Source organism: Odocoileus virginianus, chromosome 24 (assembly GCF_023699985.2).
Source record: "Odocoileus virginianus isolate 20LAN1187 ecotype Illinois chromosome 24, Ovbor_1.2, whole genome shotgun sequence".
In the NCBI taxonomy this organism is placed as follows: domain Eukaryota; kingdom Metazoa; phylum Chordata; class Mammalia; order Artiodactyla; family Cervidae; genus Odocoileus; species Odocoileus virginianus.
Window position 1 is genome coordinate 33,041,800 of NC_069697.1, and position 18,693 is coordinate 33,060,492.

Here is an 18,693-nt window from a genome sequence, read left to right on the forward strand (position 1 = left end):
TAAGTCCAAGTGACAAGGTGTTGAGGCAAAGAATGTGACTTTATTTGGAAAGTCAACTGACCAAGAGGATGGCAGGCTAATGTCTCAAAATAACCATGTTGTCATGGAGGGAATCCATGTTCTTTTATGGAACAGGAGAAAAAGCAATGAGGAACTGAAGTCAAAAGGCAGAATAGAGAGGGAAAGGCCAAGAGAACACACTGGTCACAGCAGACACTCTATTTCAACAGCACAAGAGATGACTCTACATGTGGACATCACCAGATGATCAATACTGAAATCAGATTGATTATATTATTTGCAGCCAAAGATAGAGAAGCTCTATACAGTCACCTTGTTTGCACCAGGACCCAGGAGAAAGGAGCAGTGACCCCACAAGAGACTGACCCAGACTTGCCCATGAGTGTCCAGGAGTCTCCGGTGGAGACATGGGTCAACAGTGGCCTGCTTCAAGGTCAGGGGCACTGAGTGTGGCATTGCCTGCCTGGGACCCTATGAAGGAGGTCACCTTTATCTTCATCACCTCCACCGTAGTCTGAGTTCAGGTCAAACAACAGGGAGGGAACACAGCCCCACCCATCAACAGGAAACTGGACTGGAGATTTACTGAGCACGGCCCCACCGATCAGAACCAGTTTCCCCCTCAGTCAGTAGTTCCCATCAGGAAGCTTCCATAGTCAGTCAGTTCAGTTTAGTCGCTCAGCCGTGTCCGACTCTTTGCGACCCCATGAATCGCAGCACGCCAGGCCTCCCTGTCCATCACCAACTCCAGGAATTTACTCAAACTCATGCCCATCGAGTCGGTGATGCCATCCAGCTATCTCATCCTCTGTCGCCCCCTTCTCCTCCTGCCCCCAATCCCTCCCAGCATCAGGGTCTTTTCCAATGAGTCAACTCTTCACATGAGGTGGCCAAAGTATTGGAGTTTCAGCTTCAGCATCAGTCCTTCCAATGAACACCCAGGACTGATCTCCTTTAGGATGGACTGGTTGTATCTCCTTGCAGTCCAAGGGACTCTCAAGAGTCTTCTCCAACACACACAGTTTTTCAGTGCTCATCTTTCTTCACAGTCCAACTTTCACATCCACACATGACCACTGGAAAAACCATAGCCTTGACTAGATGGACCTTTGTTGCCAAAGTAATGTCTCTGCTTTTTAACATGCTATCTAGGTTGGTCATAACTTTCCTTCCAAGGAATAAATGTCTTTTAATTTCATGGCTGCAGTCACCATTTGTGGTGAGTTTGGTGCCCCCCAGAATAGTGTTTGACACTGTTTCCACTGTCTCCCCATCTATTTCCCATGAGGTGATGGGACCAGATGCCATGATCTTAGTTTTCTGAATGTTGAGCTTTAAGCCAACTTTTTCACTCTCCTCTTTCACTTTCATCAAGAAGCTTTTTAGTTCCTCTTCACTCTCTGCCATAAGGGTGGTGTCATCTGCATATCTGAGGTTATTGATATTTCTCCTGGCAATCTTGATTCCAGCTTGTACTTCTTCCAGCCCAGCATTTCTCATGATGTACTCTGCATATAAGTTAAATAAGCAGGGTGACAATATACAGCTGTGATGTACTCCTTTTCCTATTTGGAACCAGTCTGTTATTCCATGTCCAGTTCTAACTGTTGCTTCCTGACCTGCATACAGGTTTCTCAAGAGGCAGGTCAGGTAGTCTGGTATTCCCATCTCTTTCAGAATTTTCCACAGTTTATTGTGATCTACACAGTTGAAGGCTTTGGCGTAGTCAATAAAGCAGAAATAGATGTTTTTCTGGAACTCTCTTGCTTTTTCGATGATCCAGCAGATGTTGGCAATTTGATCTCTGGTTCCTCTGCCTTTTCTAAAACCAGCTTGAACATCTGGAAGTTCTTGGTTCACATATTGCTGAAGCCTGGCTTGGAGAATTTTGAGCATTACTTTACTAGCATGTGAGATGAGTGCAATTGTGCGGTAGTTTGAGCATTCTTTGGGATTGCCTTTCTTAGGGACTGGAATGAAGACTGACCTTTTCCAGTCCTGTGGCCACTGCTGAGTTTTCCAAATTTGCTCGCATCTTGAGTGCAGCACTTTCACAGCATCAGCTTTCAGGATTTGAAATAGCTCAACTGGAATTCCATCACCTCCACTAGCTTTGTTCGTAGTGATGCTTCCTAAGGCCCACTTGACTTCACATTCCAGGATGTCTGGCTCTAGGTGAGTGATCACACCATTCTGATTATCTGGCTCGTGAAGATCTTTTTTGTACAGTTCTTCTGTGCATTCTTGCTACCTCTTCTTAATATCTTCTGCTTCTGTTAGGTCCATACCATTTCGGTCCTTTATCGAACCCATCTTTGCCTGAAATGTTCCCTTGATATCTCTAATTTTCTTGAAGAGATCTCTAGTCTTTCCCATTCTGTTGTTTTCCTCTGTTTCTTTGCATTGATCATTTAGGAAGGCTTTCTTGTCTCTCCTGGCTATTCTTTGGAACTCTGCATCCAAATGGGAATATCTTTCCTTTTCTCCTTTGCTTTTTGCTTCTCTTCTTTTCACAGCTATTTGTAAGGCCTCCTCAGACAACCATTTTGCCTTTTTGCATTTCTTTTCCATGGGGATGGTCTTGATCCCTGTCTGCTGTACAATGTCACGAACCTCCATCCATAGTTCATCACGCTCTCTGTCCATCCTTATACATCAGAGGGCAGACAGAATGAAAACCACAATCACAGAAGACTTATCAAATTGATCACATGGACCACAGTCTTGTCTAATTTAGTGAAACTATGAGCCATGCCATGTAGGGCCACCCAAGATGGTCGGGTCATGGTGGAGAGTTCGGACAAAATGTGGCCCACTGGCAAAGGGAATGGCAAACCACTTAAGAATTCTTGCCTTGAAAACCCCATGAATAGCATGAAAAGGCAAAAAGATAGGATACTGAGAGATGAACGCCGCAGGAGATCAGTGGAGAAATAACTCTAGAAAGAATGAAGAGTTTGAGCCAAGGCAAAAGCAACACCCAGTTATGGATGTGACTGGTGATGGAAGTCAAGTCCGATGTTGTAAAGAGCAGTAATGCATAGGAACCTGGAATGTTAGGTCCACGAATTAAGGCAAATTGGAAGTGGTCAGACAGGAGGTGGTAAGTGTGAACATCAACATTTTAGGAATGACCGAACTAAAATGGACTGGAATGGGTGAATTTAATTCAGATGACCATTATATCTACTACTGTGGGCAAGAATGCCTTAGAAAAAAATGGAGTAGCCATCATAGTCAACAAAGTCCAGAATTCAGTACTTGGATGCAATCTCAAAAACAACAAAATGATCTCTGTTTGTTTCCAAGGCAAACCATTCATTACTGCTCAGGTCTATGTCCTGAGCAGTAATGCTGAAGAAGCTGAAGTTGAATGGTTCTATGAAGACCCTACAAGACCTTCTAAAACTAACACCCAAAAAAGATGTCCTTTTCATTATAAGAGACTGGAATGCAAAAGTAGGAAATCAAGAGACACCTAGAATAACAGGCAAATTTGGCCTTGGAGTACAAAACAAAGCAGGTAAAAGGTTAACAGAGTTCTGCCAAGAGAACACACTGGTCATAGCAAACACACTCTTTCAACAACACAAGAGAAGATTCTACACATGGACATCACCAGACAGTCAATACCAAAATCATGTTGATTATATTCTTGGAGCCAAGATGGAGAAGCTCTATATGGTCAACAAAAATAAGACTGGGAACTGACTGTGACTCAGATCATGAACTCCTTATTGCCAAATTCAGGCTTAAATGAAGAAAGTAGGGAAAACCACTAGCCCATTCAAGTATGACCTAAGTCAAATCCCTTACAGTTATACAGTGGAAGTGACAGATAGATTCAAGGGATTAGATATGATAGACAGAGTACCTGAAGAACTATGGACAGAGTTTCATAACATGGTACAAGAGGTGGTGATCTAAACCATCCCCAAGAAAAAGAAATGCAAAAAGGCAAAACGATTGTCTGAGGAGGCCTTACAAATAGCTGAAAAAAAGAAGAGAAGTGAAAGGCAAAGGAGAAAAGGAAAGCTATACCCATTTGAATGCAGAGTTCCAAAAAATAGCAAGGAGAGATAAGAAAGCCTTTCTCAGTTATCAATACAAAGAAATTGAGGAAACAATAGAATGGGAAAGATTAAAGATCTCTTCAAGAAAATGAGACATAAAGGGAACATTTCATGGAAGCATGGGTACAATAAAGGACAGAAACAGTATTAAGAAGCAGAAGATATTAAGAAGAAGTGGCAAGAATACACAGAACTATACAAAAAAGATCTTCATGACCCAGAAAACGACGATGGTGTGATCACTCACCTAGAGCCAGACATCCTGGAATGCGAAGTCAAGTGGGCCTTAGGAAGCATCACTACAAACAAAGCTAGTGGAGGTGATGGAATTCCAGTTGAGCCATTTCAAATCCTAAAAGATGATGCTGTGAAAGTGCTGCACTCAAGATGCGAGCAAATTTGGAAAACTCAGCAGTGGCCACAGGACTGGAAAAGGTCCGTTTTCATTCCAATCCCAAAGAAAGGCAATGCCAAAGAATGTTCACACTACCGCACAATTGCACTCATTTAGCCTACCATCAACATAATGCTCAAAATCCTTCAAGCTAGGTTTCAACAGTATGTGAATAGAGGGAAAGACAATGAGTAAGCGAAGTAAAAAAAAAAAAGCCACCAGTCTTACAGAACATCTCTGAGAATGGCAAGCATCAGGGAAAGAAAGTGAAATTGTTAGTCAGTCAGTTGTGTCTGACTCTCTGTGACCCTGTGGGCTATAGCCCACCAGGCTAATCTGTCCATAGAATTTTCCAGGCTAAAATCCTGGAGTGGGTTGCTATTTCCTTCTCCAGGGAATCAGGGAAGGGATATGTTAATCTCGTCTTTTCACAGGCGACAGGGTCCCATTCTCTGTGAGCTGAACAAAGGCACTTTAGTTTAACAGTCAGGCATGGGTGGAACCTCCTTAGATAGGCCATTATTATATGATTATGATAACAGCAAGGTAAAGCAAGTCAAGGAAATAGTTCCAACATGGAGTCAGAATTGGTTCTTCTCTGCAACTACCACTCCCTATCAAAATCTTGGTCTTCATTATGTAAATAGCATCTACCAAATTTTCCAAGCCAGAAATCTCATCATTCATGACCCCTCTCTCTCCTTCATCTCTGAAGCCAACAGATCACTAAATGGCTTTGTCTTTGTTGTTTCTATGTATGCATCCCCACTGCTATGACAGTACAGCATTATGCCTAAGAACACAGACTTGGAGCCGATTGGTTTCCCCTCTGTGCTCTATCTATACCTTACTACCTATGTGATCTTGAGAAAGTTATGCAACATGTCTATGCCTCAATTCCCTACAATGGGGATTATAATTGTACTTTCCACGGTTGTTGTGAGGATTAAATGAGTCATTATATAAATGTACTTAGAATTTGGTGTTTACTTTTATTATATGACCATCTCTTTCCTGGAATACTGAACAGTCTACTAATTGGTCTTCTAATTGAAAGTTCTAATCCATCTTAAGTCCCTTTTCCAAAATGAAGCCAACGGAATCTTTCTAAAATGGGTATGTGAATAGTTTTTTTGCAGTTCCCTAAAAGGACATTTGATTGCCTTCATTATAAGGTTCAAATTTCTTAGAATAAGACCTTTAACTGAGCCCTGAGAACCCTTCAGCGTGTCTCCCGCTTCTGCGCTCCCTGGGCATTTAAGTCATACCAAACTTCTGATTCTCTAATACACTTAATGGCTCTGACCTTTGGGGCTCAAACACACTCTTCCCTCTGACTAGACCACTCTTTACCTCCTTTTTGCTTGCCGAAGTCTTTTTCCATAATGTTTTTGCCACACCTGGAGAATGTGTGTGTGGGCAGAAGAGAGAGTCAGAAAGAGCTACCAATGTGATGTTGTTCAGTCGCTCAGTCATGTCTGACTCTTTGTGACCCCATGGACTACAGCATGCCAGGCTTCCCTGTCCTTCACTCTCTCTTGGAGTTTGCTCAAGTTCATGTGCATTGAGTCGGTGATGCTATCTAACCATCTCATCCTGTGTCGCCCCCTTCTCCTCCTGCCTTCAGTGGTTCCTAGCATCAGGGTCTTTTCCAATGAGTTGGGTCTTTCCATCAGGTGGTCAAAGTATTAGAGCTTCAGCTTCAGTATACTAGTGTGATAGGAAGCAAGTAAATGAAATTTGTCAGGAAGAGGGAAGGACCTGTGTCAGAAATTGCTGTCAGCTGAAGACAGGAACTGAGCCACTGGCTTTGGCAACATTATTTCTCTAATCGCTCACTAAAGAAATAATCAGTATTTTTAAAGTTGGAATTTCTATATACTATAGTATAATTTTCAAACCAGAATATATACTCTTTATGTATATGTAATGTAGGAATCTTACAATAAAACTGTATATAAAAATAAACTCAAAAATTCTATTCTACCATTCAGTTGAGAATAGCTTCTGCACTGAGAAACCCAGTATAGATAACATGCAAGAAAGGTAAGTTCAAATTAATTCAAATCTCATAGGATAGCAAAAGGTAAGCATTAGTCCATTATGATGTTTCTGCTTAAATATTAGTGTTTCTCCAGGTATAACAAGTACATGCCAACCATTGTTGTAAGCAACGTTTTATTTTATTTCTTTATTGTTAATATACTTTGAGTACATATTCTCTTTGTACCTGAAAATCTTCTCTTCTTTGTCTTCTTCATCAAATCCAAGGACTTTCTCTGCTTTTAACCAAACAAACAAATCTGTTAGTAGAAATTTTATTTTAAATGTCAGGCAAAATGAAATGACTGTTCAAGTCCAGCCATTTCCATTAATGGAATAATGTCCTTATATTAGTGGATATTTAAAGAGTGAAATATATAAAATGTATATACATGTAATGGATATTAAAAGTATATTAAGAGGTATTTGTAGAGATTGTGGTCAGAGAGACCAAACAACTATGATTTGTGGTGTTGTTTTTGCTTCCTATAATTGCTAATTATGAGAATATTTAATGGAGACAAATATCAACTCTGAGGATACTTTATTATTCCAAATAGAGCAAATAAAGACCTGCTATATAAAGTTCATTTCCTCACCAAGAGAAAAATTTTTTTGAATCTGATGTACACATATATATCTGATATATAGGTGTATGTATTAATACAATTATATAAATGTATTTTTTAAGATTTTCATCTATTCTCATGCTGTTATTTTTGTATCATGGCCTTTTTCATACAGTATTATCCTTGAAAAATCTATAATAAAGTTTACTATAGCTGTAATAGAAACCTTTTCAGCTATTATCTAAATTCATTGGTTTTGTTGATAGGAGAACTAATAAAAATCAAACTACATAGAAATAATAATGTAACTTATTGTCAGGAATGCATATATGATAGAACTTAAATATTTAGAAATTGAAATGTGGCTAAAATATAATCTTGACTTGTTCATTTCCTCTACAATGTCACAATCAAACCATTTAAGGAAGATAGTTACTAAATCCTATAATTTTGAAGGAAAATCAGTGTACGTTCTGCTGGTTAAAAGCTATACATTCCATCTTCTCTCTATCCCACTTTTCCTGCTGTGGATTAATTCTTTTTTCTTGACCTTTACTCAGATGAAATAGGAAATAACTCCTTACTGCCACTCATACAATATCCCTGGAATGATTTTGGCTTATGACCTTTAAATGATGGGGATAAAGAAAATGAATCACATCTCCTCGCTTGGACCTGATCTGTGGGTCAACATATGTTTGCTTTTCATCTGTATGAAAATGCTTTAGGCTGTGATTGCCATGGAGTAGGTGAAGTCAGGTGAAGAATGGGCAGGTGCCAATTGAGTCAGGCAGGAGATGAAATGATGATAAGAAATGGGAAAGCTGAGAAGTGGGGAATTCTTTGTAAGAGATGCTGATTGCTTGTGATCACTTGCCTTTCCGTGGTTGAAGGGCAGGGTGTAAGGGCAGCGTGCAAATGCCTGGACCGTTCAGGGAAGAACAGCTGAGCAGAATGCTGGAAAGAGCTTACCTGGCAGTGACAACAGCTGTGAGAACAGGGCTTGAAACGGGATGAAAATGCCTCAGGGCTTCCGTAACATTTCATCCCCCATGAAGAAGGGGTTTTCTGGAAGCCCCTTTTTAACATTGAGGATGATTTTGCCAATTAAAAAAAATAGGCACTTTTAGAATTTCCACTGCCGGACTGTTTGATACATTGAGTCCTATCCTTAACATTTAAAAAAATTAGTGTTTCATAAAGCCTAATGATATTTACACAGATGTAAAAGTTGAAAATCTGGTTATTTGGTTATTTGGTGTTTGAAATCAAGTATGATAGTATTTCCCTGTGAAATTCCAAGATCATTAACATTGCTTTACCAATAGGAAATACATGCCAGTAAGATGAAAATTAATTTAGAGTAGAATGCTTTATGTCAGGAGACAACTTGCCTGATCACAGTTATTTGAAACAGAGCATATTCCAAGCACATTGCCTGCTGCTTTTTCTTGGCTGTAGATATTGACGAGTGTGGGACGGGGAGGCACGGCTGTGCCAATGACACCGTTTGCTTTAACTTGGATGGTGGATATGATTGCCGATGTCCTCACGGAAAGAATTGCACAGGGGATTGCATCCATGATGGAAAAGTTAAGCACAATGGTCAGATCTGGGTGCTGGAAAATGACCGGTGTTCCGTGTGTTCATGTCAGGTTGGTATAAACAAAACATTGTAACCATTTTTATCAAGATGTAATTTGCATGTATTTCAAGTGTACGGCTTGATAAAGAAATCCATACATCTGATTAACCTCTGCACAATGAATATAACATAACATTTTCATCTACCCAAATTGACCAGCCTATATCTTTCTTAATCCCATAGCCCCAGACACAAGTAAACACTGTTTCCTGTTTTTATAGATTAGATTTGTATTTTCTACAGCCTCATATAAGTGGAATCATATAATACAGTTGGCCTTCATGTATTCAGCCAACTGTGGATCAAAAATACTTGAGAAAAAAAATTCCAGAAAGTTCTGAAAAGCAAAACTTTCATTTTCCTGACCCCAGCAACTTTTTACATAAGTTTTATATTATATTAGATATTATAAGTAATCTAGAAATAAGTTAAAGCATATCAGAGATTATGTATAGGTTATATGCAAATACTATGCTGTTTATAAGGGACTTGCATCCATGGATTTTGGTATCCACCTGCAACCTGGAAATAATCCCCCAGGTATATGAGATGAAAACTATACATATTCTTTTGTGTCTGACATTTGTCTCAGCATTATGCTTTGACACTCAATCATATTCATTACCTGTATAAGTAACCCATCCCTTTTTATTACTGAATAGTGTTCCCTTGTACAGAAATACCACAATGTGTTTATCTATTCAATGATAAAATTTTGATTCTAACTAGGCTAATGTTTTTATAGTCACAATATCATATTTGAATGAATGCATAAATGAAGCCAGAACGAACATGCTATGGCCTGTAAGTGAAAAAACACCTATTTGGGTTATATTTCAGTTTTAGAGAGGTGTTCTGTGTACCCAGTTGATAATAGAAATTTAAATTATAGTTAAATAATAATACCAAGGACTCAACTATTATTAAAGAAATTGATAACAGCTTGTACAAATTATAACGTTCACATATCTATAAACTTAATAATATGTAAAACTTGATGACTACCTACCAAATATAAACATACAATCCCTTACACAGAACAAACTGTAATTAGTATTCAAATTACAAGTACATAAAAATTTATATATACATACACGAATTTATTTGCACATAAGAGCCGTGCAGTGGTTATCATTCTATACTGGTTATTTCTGAAAAAATTTTTTCCAATCAAGTCATTTAAACAGTAATGTGCAGAAAGAAAATTGGAAATTCTCCAGCTTGAGTAATTTTTAGGTGTTAGCTACAAATAGGAATTTTAAAGAAAATCAGTTATATTGAGAAAACAGTGTGAGTTATCTGAAACTTCCAAATCAACATCTGAAATTACAGATATGGTGCTGAAGCTCAGTCACTCAGTTGTGTCTGACCCTTTGTGGCCCCATGAACAGTAACCCACCAGGCTCTTCTGTCCATGGGATTTCCCAGGCAAGAATACTGGAGTGGGTCGCCATATCCTCCTCCAGGGGATCTTCCTGGCCCAGCAATGGAACCCATGTCTCTTGCATCTCCTGCATTGACAGGCGGGTTCTTTACCACTAGCGCCACCTGGGAAGCCCAATTTTAGATATATTATGTAATATATATGTATATATATAGAGAGAGATATAATTATGAATATAGATATAATTATGAATATAGATATATATATTCCCCTGGAGGAGGAAATGGTAACACACTGCAGTATTCTTGCCTGGAGAATCCTCATGGACAGAGGAGCCTGGAGGGCTATGGTCCGTAGGCTCACAAAGAGTCGTTCGTGAATGAAGTGACTTAGCACAGCACAGCACATATATATAATGTATACATGGATGTTTATATACATAGGTACTCACACATGCAGACACACCCACATACATGTGATATCAGTATCCTGAGAAACAGAGGCTTTTGGTAACAACGTTTTCTCCTTGTCATACAGAATGGCTTTGTCATGTGTCGACGGATGGTCTGTGACTGTGAGAATCCCACAGTTGATCTTTTCTGCTGCCCTGAGTGTGACCCAAGGTTGAGCAGTCAGTGCCTCCATCAAAACGGGGACACCTTGTACAACAGTGGCGACACCTGGGTTCAGAATTGCCAGCAGTGCCGCTGCCTGGTGAGTCTGGCTGCCTGAAGTTCAGGAAACGTTCAGCCCAGAGTCAAAGTAGGAAAGCAACCTTCCCTGCCCCTCCACCAATATTCAGTAGCTGGCCATGGCGCTGAAAGTTACAGAAGGTGAACCTAGTTATGGTGACAAGGTGAGAAGGCATATCCAGGGGTAGATGCAGTATACCATGCCATGTCAGTCTTTCAGGACAATCTCCAGAGCGCCAAAGAAGAAAAGGCTGTCCTCACTTTCCCAATCCACTCAGCCTAGGTTTACTTAAAGACAGTTATGAACAGAACAATGGCATTCAAAAAAATCCTTTTTTCCAAGTAAACCTTTTGTTAATCCATTTCTGTCAATTATGCTCTGACTTAAAAAAAACAAAAACAAAGCCTTTTTTCTTTCTAAAAATTGTTACTGTCAGTACTATTCTTGCAGTAACCCTGTTTTACACATAGTATGAATTTGCAGTAAATATTAGAATGTTAGAGTTGAATGTATATATGTATGAAACTTCTACTAGAAACAATAGGTTAAAAAGAAAATAAAGACTTGATAAGAAGACCCCAGTCATTTTTCATGTGGCCGAATTTTTTGCTTCTTTCTATGGTGTAAATGAAAATTCATCTACATGTCTTTATAGAAGAAAGTTTCATAGATACTAGTCTTAAAGTTAGAACTGGTTTCCTTTCTATTTGTGTGAGGATACTTTTAAGGCAATGCTTTTTTGTTGCTTCCTTTTTATACTTTCAACCCAAAAATCAATTGAAAGAGCAAGGTCAGTTTTGTGCCTGAAGGCTGCTTTCATCTCCCAAGTCTATGAGACTCAGAATTATGAAGAAAATAGGAAACAGGTGGGAACTAAATTTTAAAAAGATCCAATTCACACAATTTTCCCATGTGGAATAAAAATGACTGAAATCAGCTCCTAGTTTTGTTTTTTTTTTCCCAAAGTCCATACACTGAGAAATGTATAAATGAACAAAGAAAAACTGTCAAATTTCCTTCATATTTCAATTTATTTTCTTGTCAGTGGACAAAACTTTCTTTTTGCAGAAGGGAATAAATGAGAAAGTAGGATAAAAGATTGAAAGGAAGAAAAAAGCATCTCATAGGCAAAAAAGCTAAGTAAAAATCTCTTCTGTAGTAAACAGTTCTTTGTCATGGGAAAGAGAGGACATGCCCATTTGCTTGTTTTAAGATAATTGGTTTTTGCTTTCCTGTATTGCTATTCTTATTTAACCCATAAAGACTGTTTCATAATCCATCTACAGTATAGATCTCATGTGTGGATTCCCTACATTCATGGCTGTGAAGGTCTGAGTATGAATGTCCATCAGAGAAATTGAGTAACTGAGTATTCAGTAGACACTACGTTCCCTCCCTCCCTCTCCCACTACCCTTGTGCATCTGCTTTCCTTATAGCAAGGGGAAGTTGACTGTTGGCCCCTGCCTTGCCCAGAGGTGGAGTGTGAATTCAGTGTCCTCCCCGAGAATGAGTGCTGCCCGCGCTGTGTCACCGACCCTTGCCAGGCCGACACCATCCGCAATGACATCACCAAAACTTGCCTGGACGAGATGAATGTGGTCCGCTTCACTGGGTCCTCTTGGATCAAACATGGCACTGAGTGTACTCTCTGCCAATGCAAGGTAAAACCCACTATATTCAAGTAGGGAGCACTTGGCTAGCTGTGCCCAGGAATCATAGCTATTAATGTGGCCAGTGGGAAGCACCTTCCTTCCTAGTTACTGCTCAGAGTTGGGAGGAGGACCACTCAGCTTAATTAGTGCCAAAGCTGACTGTCCTGTGCATCCTCTAAAGCATTTTCAGGGAGAAGAAGGTGCTTGGTCTGAAACCAGAATGATGGTTATTTATATCACTGGAACAGAAAGAACCTATGTAAATTGCCCTAAAGCATCTAACTGTACACATCTTTTAAAAAAAATAATACAACACCAAGCTTCATGCTTCTTTCATGATAGAGGACAATATTATTTTATTGATTTTTATCTAGTCTTTTTATGATATAAGATATATCAACAAGGTAAACATACTGTGTTTTCCAAAGTGAAAATCAATATGGCAAAAATGGGCTATTTCTTGGTTTGTTGTGGTCAGTTACATTGAGCTGAAAAATTTAAGACTTGTTGTTTACCATATTTTATTCCTACAGCTGGAGAAAAATCATTATAAAGATTTTTCTTTTTATTCTCATAGGAAAATAAAGCATTATGTCTTTTACTACACTGAGAACAAAAATACTGATAATGTAGACAAGGTATATAGAATTCAAAAATGGTGACAAAGTTGAAAGCTTTTTACTTTGATTATTGTTCCTACAAATATTTGATTCAGTGGTCACTGTACTTCAGAGTCAAAGTTTTAGAATCACCATTAAAATTAATAATCTGGAAAGCTTAACAACAACAGGAAAGCAAAGATGTCAGATTTTTCCCAGCATAGCACAGCCAGATATCTCTAACTGCTCTGGTTCTTTAAATGAACATTTGCATTTAAAAATTTTTTTCAGTAGAACAATTTAATTCTGATTCACATCGTACAAATTTCTTACTAGAGTGACTTGATGTAACAGGACAAAGAAATATGAAATGCTTTAAGTTTGAGATGCTATTATTATCTATTTCACACCGAAATTTCTAGCTCTTTCAATCAATGCAATTTGTCAATCAAGCACAGCTTTTTGGGAGGAACATTTAATGCAGTCTTCTAAAAGTGCATTAGCACATTTGAAAGTTACTTCTACTTCAAAAAGTTACTAGCAATGTATATGCAGTGCCACTTTAATATACATTTAATATGAATACATTTGAATGCATTTAGTGGTGCATTATCTAGAAACTTCAGCATTAATGATTAATAGGGAAATACTTTCTGACATTTAATTGCCAAAGATATTTGAGTCTCTTTACACTCTTAATCTACTATTAGATTATTGTTCTGAGCAGTGACAACAAAAATATATACTGAGTGATGCAATGTAAAACACACCAGATATAGCTCAGACAGATACTTCTAACAAGAAAAATGCAATCAGTAATAGGCAGCAAATATTACAGTATTTTCTGGGGGTAAAGAGTGTGAATGAGCTGGTCATTCACTGCCTTACAAACAACTAGGATTTTTTGACTCCTAGTAGCATTAAATTCACTTCTTGTCAGATAACTGCCATTTCTCAGAAGTTACTATTTGATGCCCTTTCCCTTCTCCCTTCTTATTAAGTTGAGTTATAAGAATATGCTCAATGCTACCAAATGTGTCCCTAATAGTCATTTTATTATATTTATTTTTTGCTATTTTAAAAATAAGATTTATGCCAAATAGGCTTGAGAGATTGCATTGGAGGTAAGCATTCTTCACAATTCGATACTGTCATAGCACTATTTGCATTTACTGTCTCCATCCTACCACATCTGAGTTATTGGTGTAGTCCATAAATACAAGTGGAGTGGCGTATTGTGCCAGGGTAGAATGATAACCAAAAACAGCAAAAATTGTTCCTGGAAATTTTTTCCCCAGCAGGTTATCGTCTAGAGCTCTGCTATCTGGTACTGTAGTCAGAAGCCATATGTGGCTATTTAAATTCATTGAAATTAAATTAAAAATCCAGTTCCTCAGTCACACAAGCCACATTTCAAGTGCTCACATGTGCTCATGGCTATCATAGTAGACAGAGCATGCAGAGAACAATTCTATCATGGCAGAATATTCTACAGGAAAGCACTGGTCTAGAGGTGAAGAATGGGGCATCTGAAATCAGGCTACTTGGATTCAGAGCCTGGTCCACCACACTAGCAGTGTCACCCCAAGAGACATTTATAAATCTCTCTGTGACTCCGTTTTTCTCACCTAAAACTTGGAATACTATTACTTACATAAGAATAATGATATTACCTACTTGAGAACGTTGCTTTAAGAATTAAGTGAAAAGATCCCCACAAAAAGTTTCCTACACATTTCATACACATTCAGAGTAAGTGCTCAATAAATGTTGGCTATTATTATTGTTGGTAGTGGACAACAGAAACATTAAGTCATGAAACAGATAGAGACAACGTTACTCACTGTGAAGGATGCTCTGAAGGAAGAATGAACTGTGTTTAGAGGCTCTCCAACAAGTGAACCAATTTTACTTCCTGAGGAGTTAAGAGTTAGCTGGGAGAGATAGGGTTAAGAGCTTCCCTCTCCTTTTTAAAGATGCCTTTAAATTTAAATTGCTTAGATTTAAAAAAAAAGAAGTTTCCTTCATTCAGAAGTTGAACTCGCATCAGAAATGAATTACTAATACTATCTTTCCTAAATCTGATAGAGACTACACCACTCTAGAGAGCTTTCAGGTAATTGTGCTTTGCGCTCCAGGCAATAAAGAGGGATGTACCCAGTTGATAAATAAGGAAGGAGGAGATATTAGAGGGTCAGGCAAGAATACTGGAATGGGTTGCCATTTCCTTCTCCAAGGGATCTTCCCAACCCAGGACCCCTACATTGTGGGCAGAGTCTTTACAGTCTGAGCCACCAGGAGGCAGACAAATAAAAAGTGAAAGTGTTAGTCACTCAGTAGTATCCAACTCTTTGCGACCCCATGGACCGTAGCTGGCCAAGCTTGTCTGTCCATGTAATTCTCCAGGCAAGAATACTGGATTGGGTTGCCATTCCATTCTCCAGGGGATCTTCCTGACCCAGGGATCAGAACCCAGATTTCCTGCATTGCAGGCAGATTCTTTACCATCTGGGCTACCAAGGAGCAGTATAGTCAGTAGAGCTTTGTAGATCAAAAGAGAAGAAAGGATTATTCTATAAGGACTGGAATGACTGGATAGCAATTTTTAGGGATGTAAGTTGTATATACTATCATGCTATGTATCAAAACAATTCCCATGTGGGAAAAGTGTTAAATATTAAAAATAAATCAAAACAAAGATAAGTAATCAAATATTTATCAAAATTCTAGAAGGAAGATGCCTTTTCTAACTTAAAAGTGATAAAATATACCTCAAAAAATTTAGAGCTTCTATAGATAGACAAAATTAGCAAAGTATAAAATTGCAACTAGAGACTGGAAAAAAACATGTTCAGCAGATATGTCTTTCATTAGATTAAAAACATAAAAATTAAAAATACTTATTTTCCCATAAATAACAGAGGATGAATAAACAATTCACTAAAAAATACAACTGTTAAAAAAGAGGAGAGCATTCAGCTTTTAAATAATTGAAACAAATATAAACTAACATAATGATTTATTATTTCCAAATACTACAGTAAAAAAAAAAATGCACAATAATTTCCAATGTTAACAGTGATGTAGTGGAATTGTAGTTCTTTTGCAGTGTAAGTGACATTGAAAAATACAATCAAGAGCCAGACATATACCTCCTAGTCCCATCCCCATCTCCACAGAAATATCCAGAAAATTTTATTAATCTTGAGTCTCAGAATCCAGCCAAAAGAAACAATCTAAAATATGGAACAAACTATGTGCATCTTAATATTCACCTCAACATTAATTGGCATGCAGAATCAAAAAGAAACCAAAATACCCAACAATGGAAAAATGGTTAAATAAATTATGATGAGGGCATGGCAACCCACTCCAGTATTCTTGCCTGGATAATCCGCATGGACAGAGAAGCCTGGTGGGCTACAGTCCGTGGAGTCGTGAAGAGTCAGACACAACCGAACAGCCAAGCACACAGCATATGATATAACATGAACTCCAGGAGGCAGTGGAGGACAGCGAGGTATGCAGTGCTACAGTCCATGGGGTCGCAGAGTGGGACACGATTGAGTGCCTGAACAATGACAACAAAATGTAGTATATAATACAACTGTGCATTATATATATGATTGCATCATTCAATCGTTCAAGTACCAGCAATGCTTATAATGAAAATTAAGATAAAAATACTCTGTGTAATTATGTATGCACTTTGATTACAAGAAGGCTGAAAATAGAAAAATATGAAATGAAATCTATGCTGCTGCTGCTGCTAAGTCACTTCAGTCGTGTCCGACTCTGTGCGACCCCATAGACGGCAGCCCACCAGGCTCTGCCATCCCTGGGATTCTCCAGGCAAGAACACTGGAGTGGGTTGCCATTTCCTTCTCCAATTATATTCATTTTTATGTAGATTATTTATAGACAGGGAAGCCTGGTGTGCTGCAGTGCATGGGGTCACAAAGAGTCAGACATGACTTAGCAACTGAACAACAATAACAATTTATAGCACATATGTGTATATATATTATAATTACACATATATTTATTCTGTTATATAATTTATAAACATTAATGTATTAATAACAGTGTTCTATAAAACCTATATTAAATATATATGCTAATAAAATATTCTATGCTTTGTGTATATTATATAGAAACATTTTACTGAAAGCTGAAAGTCAACTGTCTTCTAATCTTGATTTTATAAAGTTTAGTATGCAAAGACTGATGAGGACTTCTTGACCAATAAAATATAACCAGAAATAGGGTGTTAAGAAAACTTACTGTTATTGTGTAAAAAATAATTAGATTTTTAATGTTATGGCAGTGGATGGTTACTATTCCTAGCAACCTAAGTTTCAGTGGATCACCTTTTATTCTAGGTTTTATCAAGGTAATGTTTGTTAAGGTGAAATAATAGCTATTCTGTGCAAATTTTTTATATTTGATGAATCAAAATATAGAATATTTTCAACAGTCTAGCAAGTACCTTTCTGCCCACTTCTAGGGAATACCTATTCCTATAGGAAACCTCAATTTTATTTCATTATACATATTATTCCCAAATGTATTTTGCCTATTTAAAAATTCGTATGTGTATCACACAGTATGTATTATTTTATGTCTAATGGTGATTTGACCAATTTATCATTATGTAATATCCCTCTTTATCTCTCACAAGATTTCTAGATAAGAAGTCAGTTTTTTCTGGTACTTGTTACACACTATATTGTTTTGATTCATCAAACTTTCAACCTGTCTATAGTTTTATATTTAGAATGCATATTTGTAGATAATATATAAATAGTTCTTACTTTTTAATCCAGTGTGGCAGTTTCTGTCTTTTAACTGAAGTGTTTAGCCAATTTATATTTGATATTGTTTTTGATATTCGTGTATTTAGGGGCCACCATTTTGCAATTTGTTTTCTGCTTGTTCCATGTGTTGTTTTTTTTATATTCTTACGTATCCAGGGGAAGTATCTACTTGCTTTCCTTCTGTTTATTTTTATATTAGCTCTATGTAAGTTTTTCTATTATTTGATTTTAATTTTTCTTTTAGATTCTTAACTATAACTCTTTATATTGTTATTTTTTGTTGTTGGCCTATGCAACAACTAAAATAATAAACCTTTGGTTTTTATAATTTTGACTATGATACAGTTAAGTGTGGTTTTTTTGTCTTTGTTCTCTTTGGGATTTGCTGGGCTTTTTGAATATCTAAGTTGATTTTTTTTTTTTTCACCAAATTTGAGAGAAATTTGGCCATTGTTTCTTCAGATATTTTGTCTGCCACACCTTTTTCCTCTTATTCTCCCGGGACTCCAATCACACACGTGTTATATGGTTTAATATTACCCTGAAGGTCACTGAGATTCTATTTTTATTTCAATCCTTTTCTCTTTGTTTTAAAGATTGGATAATTTCTATTTTTTTTTCAAATTTACACACTACTTCTGCCATCTCTAATCTTCTGTTAAGCCCATCCAATGAATTTTTCATTTCAAATACTGTACGTTTCAGTTCCAGAATTTTTATTTAATTTTATTTTTAGTTTCATTACTCTGCTGCAATTTACAACCTTTTCATTCATTATAACCTTTTTTTTTTTCTTAACATC

The 18,693-nt window shown here is 37.5% G+C and overlaps 1 protein-coding gene across 4 annotated transcripts in view; it reads left to right on the forward strand.

The window, feature by feature from the left end:
- NELL2 (neural EGFL like 2) overlaps positions 1 to 18,693 on the forward strand; it is a 433,912-nt gene that overhangs the window by 411,827 nt on the left and 3,392 nt on the right. For all 4 annotated transcript variants that reach the window (XM_070454537.1, XM_070454534.1, XM_070454535.1 and 1 more), the window contains exons 18-20: positions 8,562 to 8,755; positions 10,667 to 10,843; positions 12,260 to 12,484. In XM_070454537.1, coding sequence (XP_070310638.1) covers positions 8,562 to 8,755; positions 10,667 to 10,843; positions 12,260 to 12,484 — 596 coding nt within the window. The remainder of the gene's footprint in view (positions 1 to 8,561; positions 8,756 to 10,666; positions 10,844 to 12,259; positions 12,485 to 18,693) is intronic.